General features: G+C 35.6%; 1 protein-coding gene across 2 annotated transcripts in view; it reads left to right on the forward strand.

Moving 5' to 3' along the window:
* NEDD4 (NEDD4 E3 ubiquitin protein ligase) overlaps window positions 1–20,156 on the forward strand; it is a 160,530-nt gene that overhangs the window by 92,520 nt on the left and 47,854 nt on the right. For both annotated transcript variants that reach the window (XM_022579560.3, XM_022579563.3), the window contains 3 exons: window positions 15,384–15,434; window positions 17,116–17,177; window positions 19,593–19,692. In XM_022579560.3, the coding sequence (XP_022435268.2) occupies window positions 15,384–15,434; window positions 17,116–17,177; window positions 19,593–19,692 (213 nt within the window). The remainder of the gene's footprint in view (window positions 1–15,383; window positions 15,435–17,115; window positions 17,178–19,592; window positions 19,693–20,156) is intronic.

A 20,156-nucleotide genomic window follows, 5' to 3' on the forward strand; every position in this document is an offset into this window, starting at 1 on the left:
TATAACCTGAGTCTTCCCAAGCTTCATCAGACAAAGGGTACCAGTGGAGACAAAATAATGTTTATAACCCAAGTTTCATGACTTACCCATTCTTTTCTGCCCAGAAAAGATCCCAGGCAGCTATGAAGTATTCTTAAATATGGCTGGAGTTTCCAAGGGATGGCTCCCACACAGTCTTAAACAAATGCTTGCTTGTCCTGTCATCATTGCTACTATATTTTCGGGGATTGTCACTTTGGGGTACTACTGCATCCCACTGGACTGCAGTTTGTCCTTCTTTTCTTAGGGTGACTTCTTTCTCAGGAGCGTACTTAAAAAGCTTAACTCAACCTTTCCTTAGCTATGATGAACCAACCTAATTTAAAAAAAAAAAAAGAGTCCTAATTCCAAATACAGTGTGGTGGGGGAATCAGTCAACTCTGGGCATACTTATTAATCCCAGAGCAAGAACTAAAAATCAGTCATAAAACCAGAAAGTACTGTTTTACTGAAAATTTTTCTAGAACTTCACTGTTCAATACAGTAACTACATATAGCTCGTGATATTTAAATTAATTTAAATGAAATCAGATTTAAAATTCTGAACCTCATTTGCACTAGACACATTTCAAGTATTCAATACCCACATGTAATCAATGACCACTGCATTAGACAGCATAGATATAGAATATTTCTCTTATTGCAGAAAGTTCTGTTGGCCAGGGTCCCTCTGGAACATTACATTTTGAGCAGCAAGCCATTGATACCCCTATAACTTTGACAGTGCTCCAGTGTATTGAGGAAGGCGCCTAAAGCTACAGTGCTTGGTAGCTGATGTGGGTGGAGCAGAACCACATCCCAGTGGCCTTATTTTTCTGCACTGGTACCTGCCTGCTGTTTAAGCAAGAAAGATTTGGTTGTTTTGTTTGTTTGTTTGTTTTTTATAAATTTATTTATTTATTTATTTTTATTTGGCTTCATTGGGTCTTCATTGCTGCATGTGGGCTTTCTAGTTGCAGCGAGCAGGGGCTACTCTTCATTGCGACGTGCGCGCTTCTTGTTGCAGTGGCTTCTCTAGTTGTGGAGCACAGGCTCTAGGCGCATGGGCTTCAGTAGTTGTAGCACACGGGCTCAGTAGTTGTGGCTCACGGGCTCTAGAGCGCAGGCTCAGTATTTGTGGTGTGCAGGCTTAGTTGCTCCATGGCATGTGAGATTTTCCCAGACTAGGGCTTGAACCCATGTCTCCTGCATTGGCAGGCAGATTCTTAATCACTGCGCCACCAGGGAAGTCCCGAAAGATTTGGTTTTAAAGAACTCCATTGAGTTCTTGTTTTCTTAAACAACAGTAACCCACATCCTTACCCCCTCCCCGTTTTCACTGATACATTATATTCTTCAATAAACATTATATGAGCTTTCAATTCTGGGAGAAACTTTAAAAACTATTTATAGATCAGCTAAAGTTACACTTTATCAGATAATTAGTAATCAAATTATAAGAATAATCCGTTTCTACTTCTGAATTTAAAAAAAACTTAGAAAGGATTATTCATTTCAAAAAGTGAAAACTGTTAGAGAAAACATTTCATCCTATCACTCTATAAGTAGTCTTGTACCAAGGTTTACCACCCCACCTCCCTAGAAAAAGAAGAAGAAAAAGAAGAGGAAAACCTTTTTGGGAGTCGTTTGATAATTAATTATTTTGTTTTTGTTGAGACGTATTCTTTGGCCAGTCCCTTCAAGTCTTGTCCAAATGTGCTCATTTTACTGATAATAAATCTTTGAAAGTATTTGCCAGTCACTGTGCATTGTTTGTGCTTAATACTATTTGTTGTTGATTAGGGAAAATGCTATTGAAACACCAACGAGCAGATTTTGCTTTTTAAGTGTGTTTTGTTGTGAAATACAAAAAAATGGAAGCCATCGTCCCAACTTTTGGTAGGCCAGTCTTAGCAAGGCAGTCAAATAACATATATGTATGTATATAATGGTTTGAACTTAAGGAGAGTTGAAATGATTGTAACTTCAAGGCTGTTTGCCCATGAATCAGGGGAGTCTGCAGGAGGACCCCCTCATTGAAGTAGTCTGTAGACTGGGACTTCCCTGGTGGTCAGATGACTAAGACTCCATGCTCCCAGTGCAGAGGGCTGGGGTTCGATCCCTGGTCAGGGAACTAGATCCCTCATGCTGCAACTAAGAGTTCGCATGCTGCGAAGATCCCACACGTGGCAACGAAGATCCCATGTGCCTCAAATAAGACCCAGAGCAGCCTAATTAATTAATTAATTAATTAATTAAAAAGACAATAAAGCAGCTTATTAAAAAAAAAAGACCTAATCTGTAGACCGAAAACTTTGATAAATTTTGAATTGTCAGCAATGTTCTCCAGACTCACTAAGTACTAGCTGGTGTTTAGTACACTGAAGAAAAATATTTAACATGAAGTTCAGTGGCTTATAAATTTCAGATTCAGTTACCTTGAAGGATGATTAAATTGGAAGCTGGAGCAGTTAACCTAACAATGAGCTAAATAATGACTTCTTAACCATGTACAAGGCATTGTAGGCCCTGCACCATATGGCAAAACTTAGGAATTATTTTAACCTTCCTTTTAAACATTGTTTAAACATTCTTAGATTATATTTAAACTACTAAGTGGGGTAGTTTTATCTGAATCTAAGTCTACGTAAGTTGTGGATTTCACCTCTCGTGGATGTATTTCTTTAATTTGAAGGTACTTGCCATTGGAGATCATGGTTGTACTCTTGTGGGACTTGAGTAATAGAGATTCAAGCCTAATATACTGTCTGTCAAACTTTACCAGCTGTGCATATTCCAAGTGGTGGATTCCATATGCCAAGGATGGGAGAGTAGCTTCTGGTCACTAGAGGGGAAAAAAGGTCAGTAACAGATGGGGAAGGCTGGGGACAAGTGTAGGGAAGAGGTTGCACCACCTCTTCATAAGGAAGACAACCTCTCACAACTGGAAGAAAACACAGTTCAGTCCCTGGGGCAGAAAAGTCAGTAAATGATCCAGGAACATAAGCCATAGTCAAAGCAGTGAGAAACATGGGCAGGGAATCAATAAACCAGACTAGAGCCCAGACATTACCAAGTTATCACATTGGTAGTTAAGTTCAAGTCCAGGTTGAAGAAGTTAGTCAGATTGCTGGAAGTGGAACAGGTCGTGTAACCCTTTTGATTATTTCTCCAACACTGTTCAATATACTGACCCTTTTGAACTGGGCAAGCAGAACTTGAGTCTATTTCCCGAACAAGCAAGGGAAATCTGGTACTATCTTACTTTGGTATTGTCACATTTCCTGTCGCATTGCGATTTGGTTTAATAATGCTAGAACTATTACTGTTTTCTTCCTGGTAAGTTCTCTGCACATCATAGAGTACTTCCTTGGGTCTAAATAGTTTTGTTTTTGTTTTTAAATAGTTTTTTACAAAGGAGGAATTAATTGACATAAAGATGATATAATTTTCTAGTAAGTCTGGCCCATTTTCATTTTTAGAACTATCTAATAATTTAGAATTTATCTCTAAGTATTAAATACCTATAAAGGCAATGCACATTGGGATATAACAAAGAATAAAAGTTTTCCTTAATCCCTCTCCTATATACACATCCATAGAATTCTGTACTTTTCCTTTACAATTTTTACGCATGCTTTAATTATATGTGCATGTTTGTCAACGATGCAGGACTGTACATTCCATGACATCAGGAACATTCTCCGCGCTTAGTACAGAGCCTGGCTGTAGAAGCCAATCACTAACATTTGTTGACCACAGAATGTATGGTCTAGTTGGAGTAGAAGGGAGCTATAATACAGATGTTAAAAGATACAGAGTAGAATTACAGAGGAGATTAGCAATTTAGTCTTATCAAGATTTTTGGAATTGACATGTACACACTGCTATATTTAAAATATATAACCAACAAGGACCTACTGTACAGCACAGAACTCTGCTCAGTATTCTGTAATAACCCAAATGGGAAAAGAATTTGAAAAAGAATAGATACGTGTATATGTACAACTGAATCACTCCGCTGTACACCTGAAACTAACACAACATTGTTAATCAACTATACTCCAATATAAAGTTAAAAAAAATTTTTTTTTAAATGGCATTGAACTGGGCCTCATTAGGAGATAGGATTTACACAAGCAGAGAGAGAAATTTTCCAGGAAGTCGAAGGGAGTGTGAGAGGGCAAAATACTGGATTTGTTCAGCCTGTACAGGCATGAAACTCTATTGAGAGTCTTGTATTAACATCAGTAGATAAGGCTGCAAGGTAGATTGGAAAGACAAAATAGAGGATCTAAGGCTGGGGCGGGTCTGGAATTCCTAATCCAGATGAGTGCTTGTGGCTGACCTCAGCACGGGGATGGCGTTACGTGAGGGAGTGCTAATCTGGAGGTCAGGAGGCTAAGGGTCCATCCAGTTTTGTTTGTGACATGAAAGATGCAGATGAGGATCAATGTGGGGGCAACTGTTCTTAATTCTGTCACATTCAAGTGATTGCAAGCTCAACCTTTTAAGGAAAGTGTCAGTGGTTTTATAATAAATGATCTTCATTAAAAAAAAAAAGTATAGGACCTAGAATCCCATGCTAAGGAGTTTATATTGTTTCCTCTGGACCGATTTTTTTTTTGGGTCTCACCTCACAGCATGTGGAACTTCCCCCACCAGGGATTAAACCCGTGCCCCCTGCAGTGGAAGTGCAGAGTCTTAACCACTGGACTGCCAGGGAAGTCCCTGGACCAATGTTTTTCAGCGTGTTCCTCACTAGTTTGTAAGATACCTCATATACACCCATCCCATTGACTAATAAATTTGTATAATGCCACTTGCTATATTTCTTGGGATGTCACAGTGCATAATAGTAAAGTTCCTAAAATCCTACAGGAAATAAACTTTTGAACTTTGTTTAACCAAATGCTTCCCAATTATGTGACCACCTTTGAACTCTTTTAGTATCCAGCAGATCCATTATTCCTCAGAACACACTTGGGAAATGATATTTATGTAATAGCAAGCCTTCAAAGATTTTGAAAGAGGATTCTCATAATTAGAAAAGATGTTTTTATTTGTACATATTAGCAGAAAAGAAATGCAAATACATAGACCCCTGACTCCTTTTGCTTCTTTTAGAGGGTTGCTGTTCTGTGTTATCTTTAAGTGCTATTTACATTGTGTGTTATCTTAAAATTACCAAACCTGTTTGGAAATAGGATAAAAACAGATAAATTTAGATGCCCTGCTCATTCATCTTCAGCTGTTATCAATCATTGTTTACTCATCTTGGTTTTCTCCAGAAATTGAACTGAATAGAGATGTGGTTCTCTAGGTGTAACTATTGGATCAGCTGCCTGAGTATCACCTGTGGGTGGTGGGGAAGGGCAGTGATCTGGCTTTAAAAAGCCCTCCAGGTGATTCTGACACACGCTGAAGTTTGAAAACCACTCGAATGGACTAACTCAACCTGAAGCTTTCGAAACTCTAGGTCAGGTTGGGAGCAGAAACAGCTCAGCTGCTTCCTCAACTGCCACAGCTTTCATTGATCCATTTTAAAGTGATAATGTTAGTTCACCTTCTCACATTTAACTTGTTTTTAAATTAAGTATCTGAGATTTACACAGCTCTGGTTTCTTAGCATTAGAGTCACTCTATCTTTCTCAACACTGGCAGCCATCTGCTAGTTTCTCATTTAGACTACAGGTACAGTTCTCCAGAGAATATTAGCTTCCGTCTTTTCAAAAGTTTGCCCTTTTTTCTTTCCCTGGTAGTTTGGCAGACATTCCTAGAGAGAAAAAAGTAGTATCATAATTTATTGGAGCTCAGAAGAGTGAATCTCTGTGTCTATTTTTAACCAAGAGTGAATATATTTTCTCTCTGAAAAGATCTTTATCCCTTTTATCAGTTGTCTAGCTGTGGGTATTTCCTAGTTATAACTTTATATATTTAGTCCTCTTATTATTTTCCTTTGTTTAGAAATGCAAATTCAAAACAATGGGAAAAATTGATGAGCCCCTCACTTTTTTTTGCAGGGGGAGGAAAATTGTAATAAATGCAAAACTTTCTTCTCTCCTTCTATAGTCCTCTAGTTTAGGGACGTACAATATAAATTGCTTATAAAAGTCGGTTGGGTATATTAAATTTGAATTTTGAAAATAATAAAATCCTATGCATGTTTGATATAACACAACCTGATTCCCATTACTCCTGCTTTAGATTCCTTCTGTACCGTATTTTTAAAATGTTTTCTATTTGAAAATCCTCACAATAAATTACAAACTACACTTTACAGGATGTAAAGATAGAGGAACATGTCAAGGTCAATCTTCAGCTTTCACAAGTGTGTGATGATTATAAAATAGAGACCTCCAAAGAAACTGAAATTCAGAGGAGGAGAATTCAAAGTGAAACTGATTTAGACAGTGATTTCTCCTGACTCCCTTCCTACCCCCATCTATTAGGTTAAAATCTCTTTAAAAATGTGAGAGTTGGTAAAGGCTGCAGAATTCATGTACTGAAATTTTCAAGCAGTATGAAGCTATTGTCGAAGAACAAGTACAGTTTGTGTGTTATAGTTAAATCTACCAGACAGGCTGGCAAGCAGAGCAAATCACGAGTTTGGGGCAGTGAGTGTTTGCTTTAAGCAAAGACATCCAGTCTCCATAGCACTGTGATTTTATAGCATAGATCAGAGTATACTGTTTTTTTAGCTAACACCATTTTCCCCGCAACATACTAAAAAAGATTGAATCAATAAATCTTGAACTTCCAGAAAACTGTGTAAAATAAGCAGGTCACAGTATAGAGTGAGTCAGTATGTAAATAGGAAGGTAGAAGCTCTGTAAAAAGCTAAGGAAAAAGCAGTTTTACTTAGTAAGATTTGCATGTGTTAGAAAATAGTTAAGCTGAAGTTAGAGTCATTTTCATAATCCTTTTTAATTATAATATTTAGGATGTGGTATAAATCCATGTAGTATGGATTTTGAGAGGAAAGATGTTCATTAAAAATAATAGTTTTTATAAAATTTTGAAAGCAGGAAATATATGGTTTCTTGTTTTTAAAAAAATACTATAAATGGGCCCATTCATAAAAGTTCTGCTTATTTTTCTCAGAGCTTCACGTGTTAATATCCTCTATGTCAAAATATTTACTTTTCATGTGTTTAAATCAAGAAAACATTTATCCTCTTAACATAAATAGTAGAATGAGAGTTTAAATTCTACCTATTTATACAAAGAGGTTAGATAATTTCACTTTTAGTGTCTCAGCTTCAGAGATTTTAACTCTTATCTTTTATGATCTCTGAAATATCTCTTGCTCTGCTGACTTAACTTAAATAATATAATCAATCATGGCTTGAACTTTTTATAGCTATGAATTTATTGTTTCTTTTTAACTGCCTGCCCCAGTTAATTTTTTTTAGACTGTTAGTGATCTCTACAGAAGAATCATGACATTTGCACATAGAAAATTTGAAAGCAGCTGTGTGAAGACAGTAGTTATTGAGCAAGATATTCATTTAAATGCAAACTTCTTGATCTTGAATCTTTTATCTTGATCTTATCTTTGAAAACTTACATATGGTTTTCGGCTTACTCAGGACACTATTTCCTTCTGTAACATACAGTCAGTCGTTGAGATCTGCTTCCATTTCAGATTGGTTCAGATTAGTTTAGTGTAGTATTTATTATTATACATAATAAAAATTATCGGGTATATACACAAAATGATAAATGCAACTTTATTCATTGAGGCATTGCTTGTAATGGGCAAAAGATTAGAAACAACCTAAATATCTGAACTAATTAAATTTCAGCATTCCATACAATGGCATATACTATATCCCCATCAAATAGGTAAAGCATCTCTTTGTGGACCGATATTGGACAAGGTCCTAGAGATATTGACAAGAAAAAAAGCAAGATGCATAAGAGTGTATCAAAGAAAACTCTGAATGGTTTCAGACACACCAAACACAAAAAAATAACAGCTATAGTCTCTTGGGAGGACAGAGTATACAGTTAGATAGATGGAGCCTAGGAATCTATTTTCTTTTAATTTTGTATCCTGTGTATGTGGTACTATTGTTTTTAAATTACCTTGAAAAATCATCTTGATTAGAAAAGTGCTGATAGCTAAGTCTGAAAACTGAAACTATGCTATATTTAATGTCCAGGTATAAAGTTCATTTTTACTGATTAGAATGTGTGATTGAAATGAAAAGTTGGATATTACAGCAGAAAACTTTGGCTCTGTTGTTTGGCTCTGGTTATGAGGAAGTGATTATTCCTTTAATATTTTGCTCTATACAGTAGATTTACCCTGGGAAATTATCTGTAACTCAGATTTAGTGGAAACTTTTTTTAAAGCCAAGTATTCTTCAAAGCTATGACACTTTAACATACCTGTTTTTAAAATTCTGATTTTTCTGTAACATTGGGTTCTTTTATTTTATTTATTTTTTATAAATTTATTTATTTTTGGCTGCACTAGGTCTTCGTTGCTGCCCGTGGGCCTTCTTTACTTGCCGCGAGTGGGGGCTACTCTTTCTTGCGGTGCGCGGGCTTCTCACTGCAGTGGCTTCTCTTGTTGAGGAGCACGGGCTCTAGGCTCCCGGGTTTCAGTAGTTGTGCCGCGCGGGCTCAGGAGTTTTGTCTCATGGGCTCTAGAGCGCAGGCTCAGTAGTTGTGGTGCACGGGCTTAGTTGCTCCACAGTTTGTGGGATCTTCCCGGACCAGGGCTCGAACCCGTGCCGCTGCATTAGCAGGCGGATTCTTAACCACTGAGCCACCAGGGAAGTCCAACATTGGGTTCTTTTGAAGCAGAACATTCAGTCACTGTGCAGCCTTATCAAAGTTAATAACAGCTTGTCCTGCTAAACTTAGAGCCATGTATAGTTCTAATTGAAGTTTTGCAAAAACAGCAATTTGGATTTTTCTCTTTTAATATTCTAAAAATTGGTTTAAGAAACAGATATTCGTATCTTTAGAATATTGGAAAAAGTACTATATAATGACTAAACTGTGCCCTAAATGGTCGTGTTTAAAATCACCTTCTGTTCTAAATTCTTTCTCAGATTTTCAGGCATTCTTCAATTACTTATATTTTACCAAATGCAAATTTGCTTTATGAAGCTGTATGCAGTTCAAATATAGGAAATTAATTCTTACAAGGAAATGCCTGATGTTGAGTTTGGGTTGGCTAGGGAAACATTATTGAACATCACAGACTGACTTGCCTTCATTAGGAATGAATTTTAAACTATTACTTTTTCTTTGTAAATGGAAAAAAGAACCTCTAATTGTCCTCTATTTATAGTAACCATATGTCCCAGACTTTCCAGGGTAGTTCCCAGTTTTGTATTCTGTATCACCTCAGACCATGCATATAGATTTTTAGGTTGGAAAATTTGTTCATTCTTCTAATATGAGAAATATAGTTCTTTGGGATCGTTTAATTTAAAGTAGTCGTTAAGAAGCTCATTTTAGATCACTTCTTTTAAAGAAGGAAGGTGTGTAACAAGAACTTTCTGAAATACATTTTTATATACCAGAATTACTTGAGACAAGGGAGGTTTCAGTATGTGGAATTTTTGCTCTATGCTCTTGTTCACACAGTGCAATCAATGAAAAAGGAATACGGGATAAGATGTTTTCTTTCTGCCCCACAGTGACCAGGCACTGCCTCTGTAATAGAGACTGAATCTCTAGGAAAGATTTGTAAGTTAAAAGGTTTTAAGAAATAAGGAGCACAATAAACACATGAAAAGATGCTCAGTATCATTGCCTCAGGGAAAGGCCAACAAAAGCATAATGAGATATCACTTCACACCCACTAGGAGGGCTATATAAAAAAGATAGGTAATAATAAGTGTTGGCAAGGATATCGAGAAACTAAAACCCTCTTACAGTGTTGGTGGGAATATAAAATGGTGCAGCCACTTTGGAAAGTCTGCAGTTCCTTAAAAGATTAAACAGAGTTACCATATTGCCCAGAAATTCCACTCCTAAGTATATACCCAAGAGAGATGAGAACATGTGTCAGTACAAAAACTTATACTCGAATGTTTATAGCAGCCTTACTTATAATTGCCAAAAAAATGGGAACAACCCAGATGTCAATCAACAGATAAATGGATAAATAATATGGTATATCCATATAACATAATATTCAGCAGTAAAAACAAGGAATAAAGTACTGATACTTGCTACAACATGAATGAACCTTGAAAATGTTTCTTATAAGTGAAAGAAGCTGGTCATAAAGGACCACATATTATATGACTTCATTTATGTGAAATGTCCAGAGTAAGTAAAGCAATAGAGATATAAAGTAGATTGGTGGTTGCCTAGGGCTAAGGAAAGAGGGGGGAAATGAGGAGTGACTGCTGATAGATATGGATTTTCTTTTGGGGGTGTTGAAAATGTTCCAAAATTGATTGTACACTTTAAGTGGGTGAATTGTATAGTATGTGAATTATATCTGAGTAAAGCTGTTATTTTCAAAGTGGGGTGTCTTTTACTCATTGGTTGACACATTCTGTTTTCTACATTCTTTAGCAGTGGTTCTCAATTTTGCCACCCAGGGGACATTTGGCAATGCCAGGAGATATTTTTCGTTGTTACAACTGGTGGAGGAGTACTGCTGGCATCTAATGGGTAGAGGCCTAGGATGCTGCTAAACATCCTTCAGTGCATGGGCAGCCCCACAACAAAAAAATTACCTGGCTTATATTGTCAATAATGCCCAAGTTAAGAAACCCTGTTCTCTACTTGTGTTCCTCTAGTGATAATGGACCACAGCCATGTTTTTGAAGCACTGAAAGATCATGAATCATCAAACAGATAGATGTTCACTGAATTCCGTTTACTGAGGGCAAGGCTATTCAGTAAGACTAAACCCCTCAAAAGTGTTTTATTTCCTTATCTGGCTAAGTCTAAACCTAAGTTAATTAGATAATTCAGTTAACCAAAATAATTTATCCCTCTGTCATCTTGATTGAGATTTAACTGTATTTTGTTGTATTTTACTTTGTTATTTATCTTCTTAAAGATCAAATTTATGGAGTATAACATCTACTTGCCATAAAACAGAAATAAACATGCCACAGCATAGCCTTGAGGATATAATTAAAGCTAACTTGTCCATTTCAAAAAATTACCATCAACTCATGTTCTGGAATAGGAATATGGCCCTAAACTAAGCTAATTTGCTAGGCTTCAGTCTGCAGCCATGCTCCTTTTATTGTATGTACCTGTTTGACCTGTCCAAAGACTGGTCCATGGGAAAAGGGAGCAGGGGTTTCATTATAAAATCTAGCATTTCAAATATAACAGCTAACATTTATTGAAAACTTATTGCTTGCTAGGTATTATGCAATGTACTTTGTGTATATTATCTCATTTAATTCTCACAAAACCCTGTTAGCTGGCTATGATTATTCCTATTCCTGTGGAAGCATCCCTCTTATAACTCTCCATCCTCCTGCTCCAGTATGCACTGGTTGTTTTGTAGGTCTTACAGTACTGTCATTCTGACAGTTCCCTTCCCCATAATTCTAGGGAATCCTCTTTTCTTCTCTCCTGCCTTGACTTCCCTGCATCTTCCCTTACCATGTTGTCCTCCCTCATTTTGGTGAAATATATCCTCCATTACCTTAGAAGAACACCAACGTCTTTATTCTGCCTTCATTATTGAAAAAGATATTTTGGCTGGGTCTAGAATTCTATGTAGGATATATTTTTCTCTCACAATTTTGAAATCATTATTCTCTTGTCTTTCAGTTTGGGGTATGATCTGTTTTCTGCCTTTCAGAGCTCTTAGAATTTCTTTATCTCTGGTGCTTCGAAATGTCACAGTATTGTGCCTCTCTGTGGGTCTTTTCTTCAGGTATTTTACCTAAAACTCAGTGAGGCCTTCCACTCTCAAAATTCATTTTCTTGAGTTTAGGGAAAGTTTCTTAAAATGCTTCTTTGATAATTCCTTCCCTTTTTGTTTTTCTTTCTGGAATGCCTACTGCTTAAATGTTGACTTTTAAAATTTATCCTGTAATTTCTTTATTTTGGGAATCCTACAGTCTATTCTTTTGTCTTTTAGTTCTACTTTCTGAGAAATTTCTTTAACTCTATTTCCTAATTCTATCTTAAACTTTTCATTTCAGTTATATTTTTAATTCCCAAGAGTTCTTTCTTGTTCTTTAATTGCTTTTTTTATACCCTCCTATTCTGTTTGATAGATGTTTATCTCTTATCTCTGAGAATATTAATTACAGATTTTCTCAAGTATTTCTCCTGCAGTCTGACTTTATTCTTATTCATCTGACTCCCTTCTTGCTGTTTGTTTTTTTGGATTAGGTCTCTGTTTCTCATGTCAAAGTCTTTACTCAAATATTTAATGGTCCTTAACTGTCCATAATATATAAGATTCAGGGTTTATTGCCTGCTGATATGATGCATTGAGAAGCGCACCAACATCACTTTTATAGTATTCTTGCAAAAAAATGCATAACCTAAATTCAGCCATGAAGAAATAATACACAAACCCAAACTGAGGGATATCCTATAATTAGCCAGTATGCTTTTAAAATGTCAATATTATGAAAGACAAAGAGACTGAGGTACTTTCCAGATTCAAAGAAACTAAGGAGACATGACAATTAAACGCAGTGTATGATCCTAAAATGAACCCTGGACCAAAATTAGTAGGACAGTTGGTGAAATTTGAGTAAGGTCCGTAGATGAGTTAATGTTATTCCTGGTTTTTTATACAACTCAATAGCAAAAAAAACCAAACAATCCAGTTAAAAAATGGATAGAGGATATAAATAGACATTCTTCCAAAGAAGACATACAGATGGCCAACAGACGCATGAAGTGATGTTCATTATGACTAATAAGGAAAATGCAAATCAAAAGCACAATGAGCTATCATATCACACCTGTCAGAATGGCTATTTTCAAAAAGTCAATAACAAGTGCTGGCAAGGATGTAGAGAAAAGGAACCCTTATGCACTATTGGTAGGAATCTAAGTTGGTGCAGCCACTATGGAAAACAGTATGGAGATTCCTCAAAAAATTAAAAATAGAGCTACCATATGATCCAGCAATTCCACTTTGGGGTATTTATCAAAAGAAAACAAAAACACCAACTTGAAAAGATACATGCACTCTCACGTTCATTGCAGTATTATTTACAATAGCCAAGCTATGGAAACAACCTACGTGTCCATCAATAGATGTATATGTATATATACATACACATACAATGGAATATTAACCATAAAAACAAGAATGAAGTCTTTCCATTTGCAACAACATGGATGGACCTTGATGGCATTATGCTAAGTGAAATAAATCAAAGAAAGACAAATAATGTATGCTGTCACTTATATGTGGAATCTAAAAACAAAACAAACAAAAACCAAGCTCATACAGAACAGATTGGTGGTTGTCAGAGAGGCAGGGGATGAGGAGTGGGGTAAATGAGTGAAGGGGGTCAAAAGATACAAACTTACAGTTTTAAAATAAATAAGTCATGAGGACATAATTACAGCCTGGTGACTACAGCTAATAATACTGTATAACATACTTGAAAGTTGCTGAGAGAGTAAATCTTAAAAGTTCTCATCACAGGAAACAAAAATTCTGTAACCATGTAAGGTACCCAATGTTAACTAGTTTTATTATGGTGATTATTTTGCAATATATCCAAATATTGAATCATTATGTTGTACATCTGAAACTAATGTAATGTTGTATGTCAATTATACCTCAATTTTAAAAAATTTAAGTATGTGGGTGGATGCATGCAGGAAAAAAAATCTCAGAGAAGTTACTTAACAGTTAACTCTAGTGCCCTTCGGGAACTGTGATTGCAGGGCCAAGGTTTTCATAAGCTTACTTTAAATTGATAAAGATTATGGGTGACAGATATTTACTGTCTGTTACGTGTATAGGTTTTTTTTTAACAATTAAAAAAGTTTAAGAATAAAAGAATGAATAAATAAAAGTGTTAATATTTCCTCTAAAAATATTTTGCCTAGTTTTGATCATTGTGCTATGGTTATGTAAGATGTTAACATTTGGGGAAGGTGGTGATTTTATTCTTTAAATATTTTTCTCTCTTCTCTCTCTCTCTCTTTCTTTTTTCTCTTCCTTCCCCTCCTATCTTTCTGGAACTTCACTTACACATATATTATGCTGCTTGATATTTTACCACAAGTCCTCTTTATTTTTCATATTATACAAATTCTTTTGATATATCTTCAGGTTCACAGAACTTTTCTCTAGTTATTTTCAATCATACGTTAAGCAGATCCACTGATCTTTAATTCAGTTATTCTATTTTTCAGTTCTATATATATTTCAAAATATACATTTAATTCCCTTTTATAGTTTCCATTTCACTGCTGAGATTCCCCATCCATTCATTTATTATGACCTTATTTTCCATTTTATGTCCTTGAACATCTTTATAATAGCTACTTTCACTTTCCTGTCTGCTAATTCCAAGATCTGGCTTATCTTGTGGTCAGTTTCTATTAATTACCTTTTCTCTTGCTACTGGGTCACATTTTTCTATTTCTTTGCATGTTTAGTAATTTTTAATGTATATTGGACAGTGTGTGTGGCACATGATGGATACAGTGAGTTTTGTTATCTTTCCCTAAAGAGTGTTGATTTTTGTTCTAGCAGGTTATTAACTTAGCTGAACTCTAAATGCTAGCTCCCCTTAGGTGAACATCAACTGTGAAATCTATGCTGAGTCCTTTCAGCCTTCCAGCTGTTGCCTTTCACATATGCAGTTCAGGGATCAGCTAGGAATTTGGATAGAGTTTATACGTAGATTTGAAGGGACTCGTGTGTCTTCTTCCTTTCAGGGGTTGTCCCCCTCACTTTCCAGTTAGACTGTTGACTTCAAAGTAAGTCTTTGGACTCCTCAAATGAGTAAGATTTCAGATTTCTCTTTGAGTTCCAATCATTCCACCATATGAACTGTGGAGTACTACCAGGTGAAAAGCCATATGAACAGGAATCCTACCTAGTACAGTTCATTCTTTCAAGGATTGACTTCCAGTTTCTGCTTACTTTTGGTCACTCTGTGGTGCTTTCAAATAGTTGTTTTGATATATTTTCAGAGTGTATAGTTATTATCTTCAGAAGGAGCAATCTAATATACTCCATTCTGCCATTACCAGAAGTTGTAACATATTACCTTTTATTTTCCATTGATTTTTTCATTGATACTTCATAGGGTTAAACAAACAAACAAAAAACTTCGATGTATTTTTGTGAATGATGACAATAGCTCATCAAAGTTTTCCAAAAAGATCAAGCATATTCCTAATGTCATTTTTTCTTCTTTCTTTTGTAGACAAGAGATGATTTCCTAGGTCAAGTGGATGTTCCTCTTTATCCATTACCGGTTAGTATAGATGTCCATGATTTTACTTTTTATGTTTATTCTTTTTATTTTAATAAATACTTACAGATACACAATATAGTAAATGTAAATATTTGATTTGTGAAGTGTATACTGCTATTATTTCTTGAGCATATTACTTTCTGAAAACTCATCTCAGTTTTCCATTTTATTTTCAAAATTCCCTTACGTGGGCTTCCCTGGTGGCGCAGTGGTTGAGTCCGCCTGCCGATGCAGGGGATGCGGGTTCGTGCCCTGGCCCGGGAAGATCCCACATGCCGTGGAGCGGCTGGGCCCGTGAGCCATGGCCGCTGAGCCTGCGCGTCCAGAGCCTGTGCTCCGCAATGGGAGAGGCCACAGCAGTGAGAGAGAGGCCTGCGTACCGCAAAAAAAAAAAAAAAAAAAAAATTCCCTTACATGAACCCCAGTAAGAAATAGAGAGCCACTGAAGTTGGTTGACATCATGAAAGCATTGTTTGAGGAAGATCACTTTGGAAATATTGTATTGAATAACTAGAATGGGGAGAGCTTAGTCTCACAAAAAGAAACTAAGATCAATTACAACAATATGGGCATGAAACTGAACCTGGACCAAGCATATAGCAACAGAAGAAAACAGACAGATGCAGGGAACATTTCATAACATAACATTACTGGATCAGGTTTTTAACATGGATCTCCAGTTGAAAAAAATAAAATTAAGCAAAAAGTAAAGATAATACAAGTTGAACTTGCGAGATAAGGGTGGTATCTCAAGTAAAAAACATAGGAGGAAAGCCATTTTTTTTGAGATATGATAAATTTATTTTTGGCCATATTGCATATCAGTAGTAAACAAGAAAAATGAAAGCTTAAAGTGGGCAGCTGACAGAGATATAAAATAAGTGGTGTAGGGAAAAGGGTCTGGAAGGATTGAGAGCTATCATTGTTAAGGTAACCGCAGAATGTCTGAGAAGAATGGGCTGTCCAAACGAGAGGGATGAGAGCATTGAAGGCTAAAACATTGAACGTTCATCAGTGTGGGTCTGTCAGAGGAGAAAGAGAAGACAGACCAGGAGAAATCCGAAAAGAACGAAGTAAAATGATGTCATGAGAATTTAAGAGTTTCACGGCTGAATGGGTAGTTAACAATGCAAAGTGCAGCAGAGAAGTAAAGGAGAATAAAAACAAAGGGCTGCTGAGCTTGATAAGAAAGAGAAGTAATACTTCTTTATCAGTCTTTTCAGATGTTTATTGTCTCTCTGTAGTCTTTAGACATTGCAAGCTTTTGATAATGAATTTAATCCAGTCTTATTTTCCAAGCTGCTTACTTTTTTGTTCTCCTAGAACTGTCTCTATGGTCTAACCACGCCAGCCTGCTGACATTGTACATATTCCATATTTCTTCGGGGCGCAAGCATACTAACCATTCTCTACTGTTTTTCCACTTTTACCCTCCCTTTGTCTTCACGACACACCTGCTCAGCTAGTTTTATACTGAGTTGTGATGCCAGGTGCAATTCCTACAGTGCAGGAAAGTGAAAGTGCTGTCAAATTACCAACTGTTACCGTTTAATAAGCTAAAGCTACTTTTTTCTCACCTCTAACTTCGATTATGCCTTAGGTCATAGTTAATGGATATTCTTGAAAAGTATATATTTTTGGTGTTACAGATGTATCTTAAAAACCCACTGTTTTATTCTAGACAGAAAATCCAAGAATGGAGAGACCATATACATTTAAGGATTTTGTTCTTCACCCAAGAAGGTCAGTAAATATAAAATAATAACATATGAAATTTTTTTTAATCTCTTTATACCTTACAGTAGCCTCTTTGGAAATTGTTTCAACCTTTGTAAATAAGCTACATATAAATATTAGTTTTTAAAAGCTTTTTTACTATTTCTGATTAAAAAGTAATATATGCACAGTGCAAAAATTCTGAAAATACAAAAAAGTGATCATACCCCTTTGGGAAAGACTTGTCTCCCTTATATTTATCATACTATGAGAATGAAATTTGTCATTCGTTTATATATATTTTATATCTTACAGTATATGTAATTTTGCCATACTGCGCTTTAAAAAATCACAAACATCAATTCATGTAAAAAAAACATCCAGGGAATTCCCTGGTGATCCAGTGGTTGGGACTCAGCACTTTCACTGCCATGGCCCTGGTTCAGTCCCTGGTCCATGAAGTAAGATCCTGCAAGCTGTATAGCACAGCCAAAAAAAAAATCCAACTTGATACGCACAAAACCATTTTCAGGGATATATAACTACATTTAGCATACTTTCATTTAAAAAAGATATTTCAGAAAACTCAAATATTTAGAGAAAATAACATGAGCAAAGACTATAATTTACAACCCTGTTCATAATTCCATTTTCCTAAACTGAATTACTTTATTTTTGTCAAAATTTTTAAGTTTAAGCTGTAAATAAAACTCCTTTTGATCTTCTGAACCACAGAATCAAGTAAAATCTAGTGAAGATGTGTATGTGGCTTTACTGTCAGAAAGGGCAGAGTAAAGCAGAGGAAGGAAATCTGTGAAAACAACATTATATGTTTTGTTTTTAAAACTAGAAAATGCAATTGAAAAATATAGTATGGGAACTTAGTAAAATTTTTGATTAAAATATTTTATATTTTTAATCAAAATTTTTAAGTATTCATTGTAATATAAATTATTAAAATAAAGGGGACAGTGCTTTCTGACTGTGTTCATATTTACCATCTATAAGAGAAACCACATATTTAATTTCTCTAGAAGTCTTGCAATATAAGTCTCTTTTCTTCCTTTAATTTTGGACTGACTGTGACATCTCTCTATCAAGAATAACTAAATATTTCTTTCTTCTCTTATTTGGTTGCTCTAGTAACCTGCTTTTAAATTTGTCAAATGCTTTCCAGTATCTTTATCTTCAAAACACATCTTCTGTCTGCACTGGGTATTACTGCAAGTGCAGAAAGAGCTTTATCCAACTACATTCTTAGATTTTTTTGAGCATCACTAAGCCCAAACCCACAGGCATATTATCTAGTTGGAAAAACATAATAAAACCTATCATTGTGGAGAAACTCTCCTATAAAATATTATCTGAGTAAGTTTTCTGTATCCATCTTTTATAACAAGTGAGAGTGTTCACACCTCCTTAACTATGGAGACAGGAGTCACGTTAGTGGCCTGGGAAAAAGCTTAAGGGAGGCATTGGCGGTGAGGTGGGGTAGGGGAGTATCTCTTGAAGACAGGATAAAAGATTATGACTTTTATGTCATATTACATAACTGAAATCTATTTTAAAAAAATACCCAAAAAGCTATACAGAAAGCTAGGACAAGCAAGGATTTCTTAAGTAAACAGAATGCTAGATTTGGTGGGGGCAATAGACAGAGTTAGGTCTTCAGTTAGAAGCTTAAGAAAGACAGGTTTTAAAATCCTTAAATGTTACTACACTGGGCAGCAGCCCTTAACTTAGACAACTCATTATTCAAAGAGGTGATACAAGATACAATATGAAAACAGGTGAGGTAAATTAACGTATGACAGATTCAAACAGCTGTCAAAGACACTAGGTTTCAGGCAGTTATCCATCCTTGCTCTCCACTTTTCTGTCATCTTATACAACATGGCTAGATTATTATCCCTAAAGCACATCTCTGAGGATGACTTTCCCTATTCCCAAAATTCTATGCAAAATAAAATCTAAACGTTCTCTTATTTCACATGGATCTCATCAGCTGGACCATTTCCACTCCCTTTATGTATCCTGTAATTCAGCCAATCTCAGCTACTGCCATTTCCTTAACTGTACCCCAGGTTTCCCATCTATTTCCTTGTTTTTGCTCTCTTCTCTACTCATATGCCTTTCCCTTCACTGCCACAGATCAAAATCCTCCCCAGTCTTCTAGCCCCAACTCAAATGCCAACTTCTCTTTCAAATTCTCTCTGATCTTTCACTTAAACTTCCATAGTTCCTTATTTATCTCATAACAATTATTTATTTATGGATGTTCCTTTTTCTCCACCATCTATTCCTTTTCTTAAATATCTTCTGCACTGGAACTTGTCTTTGAATCTCCTCTAGTAGCTAGTAGATGTTCAGTAAACTCTTATTAAATGAGTGCTTTTCTTCTTAGTATTAAAATTTTGTGAATTATTATTTTCTTTTCTACAGTCACAAATCAAGAGTTAAAGGTTATCTGAGATTAAAAATGACTTACTTACCTAAAACCAGTGGCTCAGAAGATAACACAGAACAGGCTGAGGAATTAGAGGTGAGATTTTATAAATATTTGGTTAAACTAAAAAGAAAATATCTAATTTCTTATTTTACTATACTCCGAAGAAAAAATAACTATTCAAATGAAGTTAATGTGTGAAATAAAAATTACTTCCCTGGACATTTGTTTATTTTACCCAAGAATTTGTTAAACATTTCTTTCCGCTAAGGATATTTCTGTAGAATGAGTGGCCATTACTGATGGCATTCTTAAGGGTTAGGGAATAGAGGTTGTAATGTTTATAAATGAAAGCATTTGTTGTAATTAAGTCATTAACTGTTTCTAGTTTTTCAGAGTTTTCTAAAACGATGTCATGTTCCCCCTCCATTAAAGTAAGAACACAATTTAGTATTTGTAAGTTAAATATGTGGAATATTTGAGGAGGCTCTACTAATTAGGAACTCTTCTATGAAATATAATTCCTGTTACTTTTCCTATCATGCTTGGGGTGGGAGTGG

Source organism: Delphinapterus leucas, chromosome 2 (assembly GCF_059928025.1).
Source record: "Delphinapterus leucas isolate spDelLeu-1000000601 "Yukka" chromosome 2, BTC_Dleu_Yukka2, whole genome shotgun sequence".
In the NCBI taxonomy this organism is placed as follows: domain Eukaryota; kingdom Metazoa; phylum Chordata; class Mammalia; order Artiodactyla; family Monodontidae; genus Delphinapterus; species Delphinapterus leucas.